Source organism: Delphinapterus leucas, chromosome 19, assembly GCF_059928025.1.
Source record: "Delphinapterus leucas isolate spDelLeu-1000000601 "Yukka" chromosome 19, BTC_Dleu_Yukka2, whole genome shotgun sequence".
Lineage (NCBI taxonomy): Eukaryota > Metazoa > Chordata > Mammalia > Artiodactyla > Monodontidae > Delphinapterus > Delphinapterus leucas.
The window spans coordinates 40,849,805-40,862,457 of NC_143147.1; the positions used below are offsets into that span (position 1 = coordinate 40,849,805).

At 35.9% G+C, this 12,653-nt stretch overlaps 1 protein-coding gene across 1 annotated transcript in view; it reads right to left on the bottom strand.

Annotated features, from left to right (window-relative positions):
* The window catches only part of TRIM37 (tripartite motif containing 37), a 125,930-nt gene that overhangs the window by 75,512 nt on the left and 37,765 nt on the right, over positions 1 to 12,653 (bottom strand). The window contains 1 exon segment of the mRNA XM_089900941.1: positions 6,993 to 7,069. Coding sequence (XP_089757067.1) covers positions 6,993 to 7,069 — 77 coding nt within the window.

The following is a 12,653-nucleotide window of genomic DNA, read 5'->3' on the forward strand; positions in this document are numbered from 1 at the left end:
CCACCCAACCTTAGCCCAGCCTGTCTGATCTCTAAGCAACCGCACACCTGCATTCTGTCACTATAGATTAGTTTGCATTTTTCTAGAGGTTTATATAAGTGGAATCATATATATCTGCTCTTTTTTATCTGGCTGCTTTCACTAAGAATAATTAATTTAAAAGTCATTCCTAGGGACTTCCCTGGTGGTGGGTAAGACTGCGTGCTTCCAACGCAGGGGGCCTGGGTTTGATCCCTGGTCGGGGAACTAGATCCCACAGGCATGCTGCAACTAAGAGTCTGCATGCTACGACTAAAAGATCCTATAACTAAGACCTGGCGCAGCCAAAATAAATAAGTAAATATTAAAAGAAATAAAAAAATAAGTCATTCTCATTGTTGCACGTATCAACCGTTCATTACTTTTTATTGCTGAGCGTTATTCCACTGTATAGACATAACAAAATTTGCTTATCTAGTCATCTGTTGGTGGCAATTAGGGTTGATTTTATTTGGCTATTCCAAATAAAGTTACCATGAACATTTCTGGAAGTCTCTGAATGGACATCTAGTTCCTTTTCTCTGGGGTGAATATCTAGGAGTCGTTTAGCTGAGTCACACAGTAAGTGTATGTTTAACTTTTTTTTTGCGGTATGCGGGCCTCTCACTGTTTTGGCCTCTCCCGTTGCGGAGCACAGGCTCTGGACGAGCAGGCTCAGCGGCCATGGCTCACGGGCCCAGCCGCTCGGCAGCATGTGGGATCTTCCCGGACCGGGGCACGAACCCGTGTCCCCTGAATCGGCAGGCGGACTCTCAACCACTGCACCACCAGGGAAGCCCATATGTCTAACTTTTTAACAAATCACCAAATGGTTTACAAAAGTGGTTGTATCATTTTACATTCCCACCAGAAACATATAAGACTTCAAATTTCTCTATATTCTTGGCAACACGTGGTATGATCTCTGTAATTAGAGCCACTCTAATAGGACACAATGGTATTGTAGATAAATTTCTTTTTTTTTTTAATTTACTATTTTTTTAAAATTTTCTTTATTTTCTTTATTTGTTTTTGGCTGCGTTGGGTCTTCGTTTCTGCGTGTAGGCCTTCTCTAGTTGTGGAGAGCGGGGGCTACTCTTCGTTGCGGTGCACGGGCTTCTCATTGCAGTGGCTTCTCTTTGTTGCAGAGCACGGGCTCTAGGAGCGTGGGCTTCAGTAGCTGTGGCTCGCGGGCTCTAGAGTGCAGGCTCAGTAGTTATGGTGCACAGGCTTGGATGCTCCGTGGCATGTGGGATCCTCCTGAACCAGGGATCGAACCCATGACCCGTGCATTGGCAGGCAGATTCTTAGCTACTGCGCCACCAGGGAAGTCCTGTAGATAAATTTCTGTTTCCCTAATGACTTATACTATTAAACATCTTACACAGGATTATTTTGCCATCCATAAATCTTCTTTAGTGGGGTGTCTGACAAACTATTTGCCCTTACGGAAAAGAGACCTTGTTTATTTTTTTATTGTTGAATTTCAAATTCCTTATATATTCTTGATACAAATCCACATAATTTGAAGAAGAGAACTTTACAATTCTCAAGATGCCTAATTTACAAATGTGTTTCTTTATGGATTGTGTTTTTCCATTGTAACTGAACTATCATTGCCCAACCCAAAGGAAAATTTTCTCCTATGTTGTGTCCAGTAAGTTTTATTGTTTTAGGACTTAAATCTAGGTCTATGATCAATTTTCAGTAAGTTTAAGTATATAGTGTGAGGTATGGATCCAAGTTCAATTTTTTTGCATATGTATAGCCAAATGTCCAAGCACAATTTGTTGAAAAGACTACACTTTCCCCATAGCACTGTCTTTGCATCTTTGTCAAAAAATAGTTTCCTAATGAATGTGTGTTTATTTCTAGAATCATAGTACAGGTATCCCCCATTTTTGAACATTCTCTTTATGCCACTTAACTTTTACAAAAGAACCTACACTAGTACCTGTTTTTGCTAACCAAAATAAATCTGAAGAGAAATTTTGTTTTTACAAAAAAAGCTGAAAAGTGAAAACAGCATTCAGTGCTTATTTTGTAGAAAGCCATTATAGAGGCATGCTCCAAGCAGCAAGAGCGGCACCGCCAAGCTCCTTCCCTGGGAATCATACCCAGCATCTCAGTATCAAGCCGCCATAGCTTTCAACTGTGTCTGTGAGTACCTATGCTTCGTCCTGATATATTTTGTGCATCCATTAGCAAGATATGTCCTAAGGTAATTGTTCCTTCACTTTATGCCATTTCAGCCTACGAAAGGTTTCATAGGACCGCTCTCCTTTTGGACAGTGGAAGAAATCTGTATATTCCATTCTTCATCTGTCTATTCTTATGCTAATACTATGTTGTATTATGCTGATGCTGTGGCCTTATTATAAATCTTAGTCATATAGTATTAGCCCTCAAATTTTGTTGTCCTTTTGATTTCAACGATTTTCTCTACAGCATTTGTTTATTTCACTGCACTCTTTGATCTTTGTTATGTCCTTTCTTCTGTTTACTTTCCATTTAACTTCTTCTTTCTAGTTTATTAAAGTAGACATTGACATCACTGATTTAAGGTCTTTCTGCTTTTCACTTACGTAGGCATTTAGTGCTATAAATTTCCCCCTACCTACTGCTTTAGCAGCATTCTACAAATTCTGGTATGTTGTGTTTTCATTTTAATTCAGTTTAAAACACTTAAAAAGAAACTCTTATAATCTCCTCTTTGATCCAGGGGTTATTTAGAAGTGTGTTATTTAACTTTAAAATACGTCGGATTTTCAAAATATCTGTTACTAACATCTAAATTAATTCCATTATGGTAAAAAAACAATCTGAATGATTTGAATACTTATGAATTTATTGAGACATGTTCTATGTTCCAGAATATGGTCTTTCTTGGTAAATATTCTGTGCACACGTAAGAATAATTTGTATTCTGCTACTGTTGGATCACATGGTCTATAAATGTCAATCAGGTCAGGTTGGTTGACAGTGCTATTCAAATGTACTATAACCTTGATGATTTCTGCCTACCTGTTATATCAACTGAGAGATTAGTTTTTGTCTATTTCTCCTTATACTTCTATCAGTTTTTGTTTCATGTATTTTGAAGATCTGTTATCAGGGTATAAACAGAAATGTTTACAGTCGTTATATGTCCTCTTCATTAACTGATCCTTTTATCACTATGAAATAAAGTTCTTTATCTCTGGTAATATGCTTTCCTTTGAAATCTACTTTGATATTAAAACAACAGTTCCAACTTGGTTTTGATTAGTACTAGTATTGTATATCTTTACATTTAAAGTATGTTTCTTGGGGTTAGCATACACTTGAGTTTTGCTTTTTTAGGCAATCTGACAATCTCTGCCTTTTAATTGGGGTGTGTAGACCATTTATAGTACCACATCTTGGTATCTGTCCCATCTGTTTTTTGTTACCTGTTATCTTTTCCTGCCTTCCTTAAGATTAGGATTTGTTTCAATTTTATCCCCTTTGTTGCTTTATAAACTAAATGTCTTTCTCATTTTAGCAGTGGCTTTGTAGTTTATAGTTGTGGGAGGCTGAACAGTGTCCCCAAGATATCAATATCCTAATCCCTGGAACGTGTGAATGGGAATATACAGTTGTGATTAAGCCAAGGATCCTGAGATGAGGGGACTATCCTGGAACATCCATGTGGACTCAGAATGTAACCATCAGTGTCACTGTAAGAGAAAAGAAGAGGAAGATTTGACAGACACAAAAAAAGATAAGGCCATGTGACCAAAGGCAGAGACAGGAGTGACATGGTCACAAGCCCAGAAATGCTGGCAGCGAGCAGAAGCTGAAGGAGGCAAGAAATGGATCTCCCTTAGTGTCTCTGGAGCTAGTACAACCCTGCTGAAACCTCGGTTTTGCCCTAGCAATAGTTTTTGGATTTCTGGCCTCCAAAACTGTGAGGGAAATTTTTCCTATTGTTTTAAGCTGGCAAATTTGTGGTAATTTGTTATAGCAGGCAACAGAAATAGGATAGTACGTATCTTTAACTTATCACAGTCTAGCTTTAATTGTTATTATAACACTTCACATATACTGTCAGAATCTCACATTATACTTCCATGCTCTACTCTTTTGGCCTTTATACAGCTGTTATTATCATGTATTTTGCTTCTACATAGGTTAAAAATCCCAAAATACAATGTTATAATTTTTGATTAAACAATTATCATTTAAAATTACTTTGGTAACAGAAAAAAAATTTTATTTAACCAGGCAATTTCCATTTCTGATGCTCTTCATTTCTTTGTTTAGATTCAGAGGTCCAACTGGTATTATTTCCCTTCTATCTGTAGCATGCACTTTAACATTTCTTATAGTCCAGGCCTGAAAATGTCTTAGTTTCACTATATTTTTTAACATATATTTTTGCTGATTATAGAATTCTAGGTTAATATTTCTTTCAATCCTTTAAAAGTGTTGCTGTATTATCATTTCACTTGTATTGTTTCCAGTGAGAAACCTGATTTCACCCTTATCTTTTGCCTCTAAATATAACATCTTTTTTTTCACTGCCAGTTTAAGATTTTTTTATCACTGGCTTTGAGCAATTTGATTATCATGTGCTTTGGTGTTTTCTTCATGTTTCATGTGCTTGTAGTTCACTGAACTTCCTCGATCCGTGGATTTAATGCTTTCATCAAGTTCAGAAAGTATTTACTTTTTTCTTCCCATCCCCTCCTTTGAGGACTCCAGATATCTGTACATTAAGCTACTTCAAGCTGTTTTTCAGTTTAGGAATTCATTTTTCTATGTTCATATTTTGAATAGTTTCTACTGCTAATGCCTTCAAGTTCATTAATCTTTTCTTCTGCAATGTTTAATCTGTTGTTCATGCCATCCAGTGTATTTTTCATTTCAAATATAGTTCATTCTCAAGAAGTTCAATTTGGGTCTTTTATATCTTCCATATCTCTATTTAACTTCTGAACAAATGGAGTGGTTATAAAAACTGTCTTAAATATTCTCTCGTAATTCTCACATGAGAATCCAGTTGTCTTTTTTTAAGCCATACAAAGATTTCCAAAAACACAAACAGTACAAGTTTTCTCATCAAATATTATTTTGCTTTAGAGAAAGTTACTATTCATTGAAATGTTATTTATGTTAATACGCAATAGGTTATTATAAGTGAATTGATTTTTAAAATTTGTTTCAATTTCTAATTCAGAAAATACCAATAGATATAACCCACATTAAAAAAAACCAAACAAAAAAACAGTTCTTTCTCAATTTAAATTAACTGATTACTCTCCTCAGTATTGGTTATATCTTCCTGCCCCTTTGCATGCCAATTAATCTTTGACTGAACAACAGACATTGTAAACTTAACTTTGTTGGGTGCTGGATATTTTTGTAATCTTATAAATTTTCTTGCGCTCTGCTCTGGGATGCAGTTAGGTTACTTGGAAACAATTTGATCCTTTCAGGTCTTGCCTTTATTTGTTAGATGGGTCTGGAGCAGTGTCCAGTCTAGGACTAACTGTTCCCCACTAGCGAGGCAAAAATTTCCTGAGTACTTCACCCAGTGTCCCATGGATTACAAGTTTCTCCACTATAGTGGTAGGAACTGACACAGTTACTGGCACCAGGCACCACTCCCTCTAATCCTTTCAAATGGTTATTCTCCCAACCTCAGGCAGGTTTCTTCACGTGCATGCCCTACTCAGTACTCTGCTGATATTTGAAGAGAACTCTCTACAAGTCTCTGGAGTTCTTTGTGCAGCTCTCTCCTCTGGTGTTCTGTCCACTGCACTCTAGGTGCGCTGGTCTTCCTAGACACTCAGCACTGTCTCCTCAACTCAAGGAGTCAGCCAGACTCTTGCAGTGTGCCTCCACGTGTAACAGCCTGAAAACTTTCTCAAGGTTAAGCGAGGCAATCATAGATCTGATTTATTTATTTATTGTCTCTAGGGATTGTTTTCATTTGTTGTCTCATATCCAGTGTCTAGGAAATGTTATTTTTCTTTTCAGTTGTTGCAGAAGAAACGGTTACTTCCATTACTCCATCATAACTGGAAGCAGACATCTCATACCAAACCAACAGATTTTAATGTAACAGAGTGAAATAAATTCACTGATATGGTTCCAGATTTCATATTGCAAATTACATTTAAGAAACAACCACTTGTTCAATTTGGGGGTAAAATCAAAGATAATTCACAGTTATCTAAAACTGCTTTTTAAAGCGTTCCTCCCTAACAAAAAGATTAATGGTTGTCAGGGACTGGGTGGGGAGGGGAAAGGGAAGTGACTGCTAATGAGTACAGGGTTGCTTTGTGGGGTGATCAAATGTTCTGAAATTAGATATTGGTGATAGCTGTAGAATTCAGTGACTATACTAAAACCTACTGAATTGTACACTTATTTATAAGGTGAATTTTATGGTATGTGAATTGTATCTCATATAAAAAACTTTTCCCAACTACATATGAAATCCAAAATCCCTGAGGCCAGATTTTATACATATACTTCAACCAAAACAACTTATTACAGTAAATTGAAAAGCCATACATTAAGAGATTTTTTTAAAAACACAAAACAATAAGTTTTCTCACCAAGTATTATTTTGCTTTAGAAAAACAGTTATTCAAGAAAATGTTATTTATGTTAATATGTAATAGGTTTATTATTACTTTAAACTGAATTAATAAAAACTTAAAATTTTTTCTGTTTCAATTTCTAATTCAGAAAATATCAATAGATAAAACCCACATAAAGAAACACTCTTTGGGATTCCCAGTAAAATTTAATAAGAGTATAAAGAGTCCTGAGGCCATATAATTTGAGAACTGTCAGTCTATGCCATCATACTATTCCAGGGATTCCATACTAGTATACATCTTAACAGACATAATGTAGTAATTAACAAAAGTAGTTAATAAAAAATGCTAAGAAGGTATGTAAACACACACTAAAGTTTGTTACTTAATTGCATGTCTTACTTGGAAGTTTCTGGCAAGCCAGCTGAGAGTTCCAGAAACACAGATAAGTAGTAACCACGAACAACTCCATTTCCATCCTTAAAAAAAAAAAAGAAAAAGATGTTATACAAACTCCAGATCAATTTAAATGTAAAAATTTAAGCCACAATGAAACAAACAAAATACAGATATCTGGATGCCAAAGTAGTTTTAAGCTTAAAAACAATAAGAGATAATAAAAAGACCAAGAGGTCTGAATCTATAACAATTTAAAACTTTTGCAATTAAAAAAAAATATGAAAGCATACAAACTAAAGAAAACATCAACTACTATGGAAAGAGTTAAGAGTTTTAACACATACAGAATTCTTAATAATGAGCCTCCAAGAAAAATCAAAACCCCAAAGAAAAACGCCAAAAAAAGAAAAGCCTCAATTTCACTAGGAATGAGACAAAAAAAAAAAAAAAAAGATATATAAGATCAAAAGAGAGTAAAATAGAAAAAAAGAAACACTTGATTGATGTTGAAAGTAATTAATATAATTTCTATGTTGTTGGTTTTTTTTGCGGTATGTGGGCCTCTCACTGCTACGGCCTCTCCCGTTGCAGAGCACGGGCTCTGGACGCGCAGGCTCAGTGGCCATGTCTCATGGGCCCAGCCGCTCCGCGGCATGTGGGATCTTCCCAGACCAGGGCACGAACCCACAATTTCTATGTTTTATATGTTAGGATTCCACATAAGATTCTGTCTGGAGTTTGAAAAGCTGTTTAAATTTCTGTTACAGAGATTTTTATGAGTACAATTATTCCCCTCTGTATTTCTCCAGTACTGTGTGAGAAGATTATATTTGTTATAACTATGTGTATAAAGATCTGTTTCCCCAACTAGACTGTGAGGGCTGAGGGCAGGAATATGTCTATAGAGGGGTACACGTACTTCTTAACCCCTTCATTTCTAGGCTACTTTGCTCCAAAAGGTCCTGAGGCAGCTTTCAGGGTTTGACATGGTAATCACTCAATAAATATTACGAATAAATCAATCATCACTTAAGTGAAAAAAGCAGGACACAAAAGGTTATATGTTGTATAATCCTACTATATGAAATTCTGGAAAAGCAAAACTATAGTAACAAAAACAGATCAGTGGTTGCAGAGAGGCCAGGAAAGGAGAAAAAAGGATTATGTGAAAAGGATAAATTACATAACTTCTGAGGGTGATAAAAGTCATGATTGTGACAATGATTATACAACTATATATATTTGTAAAAACTTGCTAAAATTAGTGAATATTACTGAACATAAATTATATAGCAAATTACACTGATTTTTAAAAATCAACCAATATCCTTGTTCAAATAGCTGGGGTTTTTTTCTTCTTTTAAATTATGCTCCTAAAACGATTTCCCTGGAATGAAATCAATTAATAAAAGATAATGAACATTTTTCACTCCTAATTTTAACAGATAATAAGATTAGAAATTTCTTTGACTTAATTTTTATCATAATCTTTTTATTTTTAAAATAAATTTATTTATTTTCGGCTACGTTGGGTCTGCGTTGCTGTGCACAGGCTTTCTCTAGTTGCAGCGAGTGGGGGCCACTCTTCATTGCGGTGCACAGGCTTCTCATTGCAGTGGCTTCTCGTTGCGGAGCATGGGCTCTAGGCGCACGGGCTAGTATTTGTGGCACGAGGGCCTCAGTAGTTGTGGCACACGGGCTTAGTTGCTCCGTGGCATGTGGGATCTTCCCGGACCAGGGCTCGAACCCGTGTCCCCTGCACTGTCAAGCAGATTCTTAACCACTGCGCCATCAGGGAAGCCCTATCATAATCTTAAGGAACAAAATTTTTACTACTTTTATTGACATGCCATCTGTACCTCTAACAAAATACTAGCTTTAAGAATTTTCTTTTCTTTTCTTTCTTTATTTATTTTTGGCTGCGTTGGGTCTTTGTTGCTGCATGTGGGCTTTCTCTAGTTGTGGCGAGCGGGGGCTACTCTTTGTTGCAGTGTGCGGGCTTCTCATTGTGGTGGCTTCTCTTGCTGTGGAGCACAGGCTCTAGGCACACGGGCTTCAGTAGCTGTGGCAGGCGGGCTCAGTAGTTGTGGTGCATGGGCTCTGGAGCACAGGCTCAGTAGTTATGCTGCACGGGCTTAGTTGCTCCACAGCATGTGGGATCTTCCCGGACGAGGGCTTGAACCCATGTCCCCTGCATTGGCAGGTGGATTCTTAACCACTGCACCACCAGGGAAGTCCCTAGCTTTAAGAATTTCAATAGGCAGAGGATTCTGGGAAGACTGCCAAAATGGCAGCATAGTTTTTACAACTCTCTAAATCCAAACATAAAACAAAACAACTGAACAACAAAACCAAAAGCTCACAAACAACATTTATAACAAAATTAAATGACAGGTTATCTCCACAACCCCCAAAACACAAGCAGGTAAAGACATACCAATTATAACCACAAAGACCTGCATGATATCAACAGTGTGGGAGAAAGGAAAGAGAAGCAATGGGACATCTAATGGACCCGAAAGAAGGAAAACCACAAGATGGACAAAAGTTAGTCACTGAAAAGCATCACAAGCCACATATGACAGCTGAAACTGAAGAGTTGCTCAATATAATACCAACTGGGTATAAGGGGGCCTAACATTAAAAAGTCTGAAAACTAAATGCAGTCTAGTCACTCTAAACTCTTAAAAACGAATATGTACGGCCTTTTATGACAGGTCCAAAGACTGCAAAGGAAATGCTAGGAGGAAAATAAAAGATAAACAGCATAGAAATAATACAAACAAAGGAAGGAAAAGGTCCAGATGAGAAGGGGAGAAGAACGAGGAAATCTCTCAGAAAGCAAGGCACCAGATTTCTGATTGTTATCACACTGGCTGGCTATCCACATGCAAAAGAATGATGTTGGACCCCTACATCATAAAAAAATTAATTCAAAATAGATCAAAGATCTAAATATAAGTCCTAAAACTATAAAACCTTAGAAGAAAACATAGGGGAAAAGCTCCATGACATTGGAGTTGGTAAGGATTTCCTGGATATGAAACCAAAAGCAAAAATAGACAAACTTGACAACAACAAAATTAAGAACTTCTGTGCATCAAAGGACACAATCAACAGAGTAAAAAGAAACCTTACAGAATAGGAGAAAATACATGTAAATCAGGTATCTAATAAGGGGGTCAATATCCAGAATGTATAAACTCCTACAACACAACAAAAAACTTGATTAATAAATGGGCAAAGGACTTGAATACACATTTCTCTAAACAGGATATACAAATGGCCATGAATAAGCACATAAAAAGATGCTCAACAACATTAATCATTAGGGAAGTGCAAATCAAAACCACAATGAATTACCTCACACCCATCAGGATGGCTACTATCTAAGAAACAGAAAACAAAAAGTATTGACAAAGATATGGAAAAACTGGAACCCTTGTGCATTGCTGGTGGGAATGTAAAATGGTGCAACCATTGTAGATAACAATATGGTTCCTCAAAAAACTAAAAACAGAATTACCGTATGATCCAGCAATAGTATTTCTGGGCATATATCTGAAAGAATCAAAAGCAGGATATTGAAGAGATATTTGCACACCCATGTTCACAGCAGCATTAGTCACTATAGCCAACAGGTAGAAACAACCCAAGTGTCCACTGACAGATGAATGAATAAACAAAATGTGGTATATACATACAATGGAATATTATTCAGTCTTAAAAAGGAAGGAAATCCTGACACATGCTACAAAGTGGAAGAACCTTACAAACATTATGCTAAGTAAAAGAAGCCAGTAACAAGAAGATGTTACTGTGTTACGATTCCACATATATGAAGTATCTAGAGTAGTCAAATTCATAGAGAAAGTAGAATGGTGGTTGCCAGGGGCTGAGGAGAGGGGGAAATGGGGAATTACTGTTTAACGGGCAGAGAGCTTCAGTTTTGCAAGTAGAAACAGTTCTGGAAGTTGGTTACAAAACAATGTAAATATACTTAACAATACTAAATGTACACTTAGAAATGATAAAAATGGTAAATTTTATGTTATGTATCACTTACCAAGATTAAAAAAAGAGGAAATAAAGAGAATAACATCCCTACAGACAATGAAAGCACCCTAGAAAAACATACTCAAAGATCAAAATTGTAACCATTTCAAAAGAACCTAATAGACACTAAGAAAATAATATGACGGCCCACAGGAAGAAAAGAAAAAATAAGAAAATAATATGATATGAAAGAATAACACAAATCAGTATTAGAAAAACTGAGAAATCAGGTAATAGGACTAAGGAAAGAGAAATAAAAGGAAAAGTTATTTAAGAAACAAAGACTGAACTAAAAGGAACACAAGAGCAAATAAGCACAACAGTTTATATCTTTCAAAAAACAAGTGAACAAAAGAAAATTTTAAAAATTAAAAAGAAATGAAGAAAAAGCTGAGAAGTTCAGAGAGAAAGTGGTAAATATTGAAGACAGGCAAGGAAGATGCAAAATGAAGATAATACAAGTCCCAAGAGAGAAAACCAAAGACAGAAACAAAGTAAATATTTAAAACTATAATTCAGGAAACATTTTCTTTAAAAAGTCTAAAACTACATATTGAAAGAGCCCAGCATGTAACTGAGAATACTGACCGAGAACAACCAAAACATATAGTAGTAAATTATGTAACTTAAAAAAAGAATTAGATTATTTGGGCATCCAGACAATATTAGCAAATGCATTTTAAGGATCAGTTTATCATCAGACTTTACCAAAAGAAAATGGAATTGAATATTTAAGATACCCAGTGAAAGAAAACATGAGCCAAGAATTTTGCATCCAGCAATACTGGCTTTAGCTTATAAAGGATACAAACTATTTTCAACACACAAAAATTCAGGAAATATTGCTTTCATTAGCCCTTCCAGTAGAATTTACTAGAGAACAAGCTTTGAACAACCTAACTGTTGTCCAGACATGGCATAGTGAAATGTGGAGAGTATATTTCCAAATAAAATTTTAAACATTTCTCAGTAATCAAATCAATGATGGAATTAGAGTTCCCCTTCTGAGATTTTTGTGTTTGTAAGGTGAAATAAGGCAAATAAGTGATTGATTATGAGATTATAATTCTATCATTTCCTATGGCTTCAAAAAGTAGGATTCCTAGAATAGAAGAAAGGAGATACAGGTGTAATGTGAAGAGATTATGTTTAAAAAACTCTATAATCCTTAATTTGAATTGTAAACATGAGCATTAACTCAGGAGTTATTTTATCTCTAAAAAATACATACATACATGTGACACTCTGATATTCTACAATTATATAGCAATTGTAAAGTGTTCATAAATATTTTTTCTCTATTAAGATCACTGGAGTTTTTCCACTTCAATTTTAAGCACACTCCTACCCAGTTTTTCTCAAAGTATGGTCTTTGGGCTAAAAACAAACAAATAAAACTTATAAAATGTATAACACCAAGAATGAACTAGGACTTTGGGTGATAATGTGTCAATGTAAATTCATCAAGTGCAAAAAATGTACCACTCTGGCACAGGGCATGTTGATAGTGGCGGAGGCTGTGCATGTGCGGGGGCAGAGGGTGCGAATAGAGCTCTCTGTACTTTCCACTCAATTTTGCTGTTAACCTAAAACTGCTCTAAAAAATAG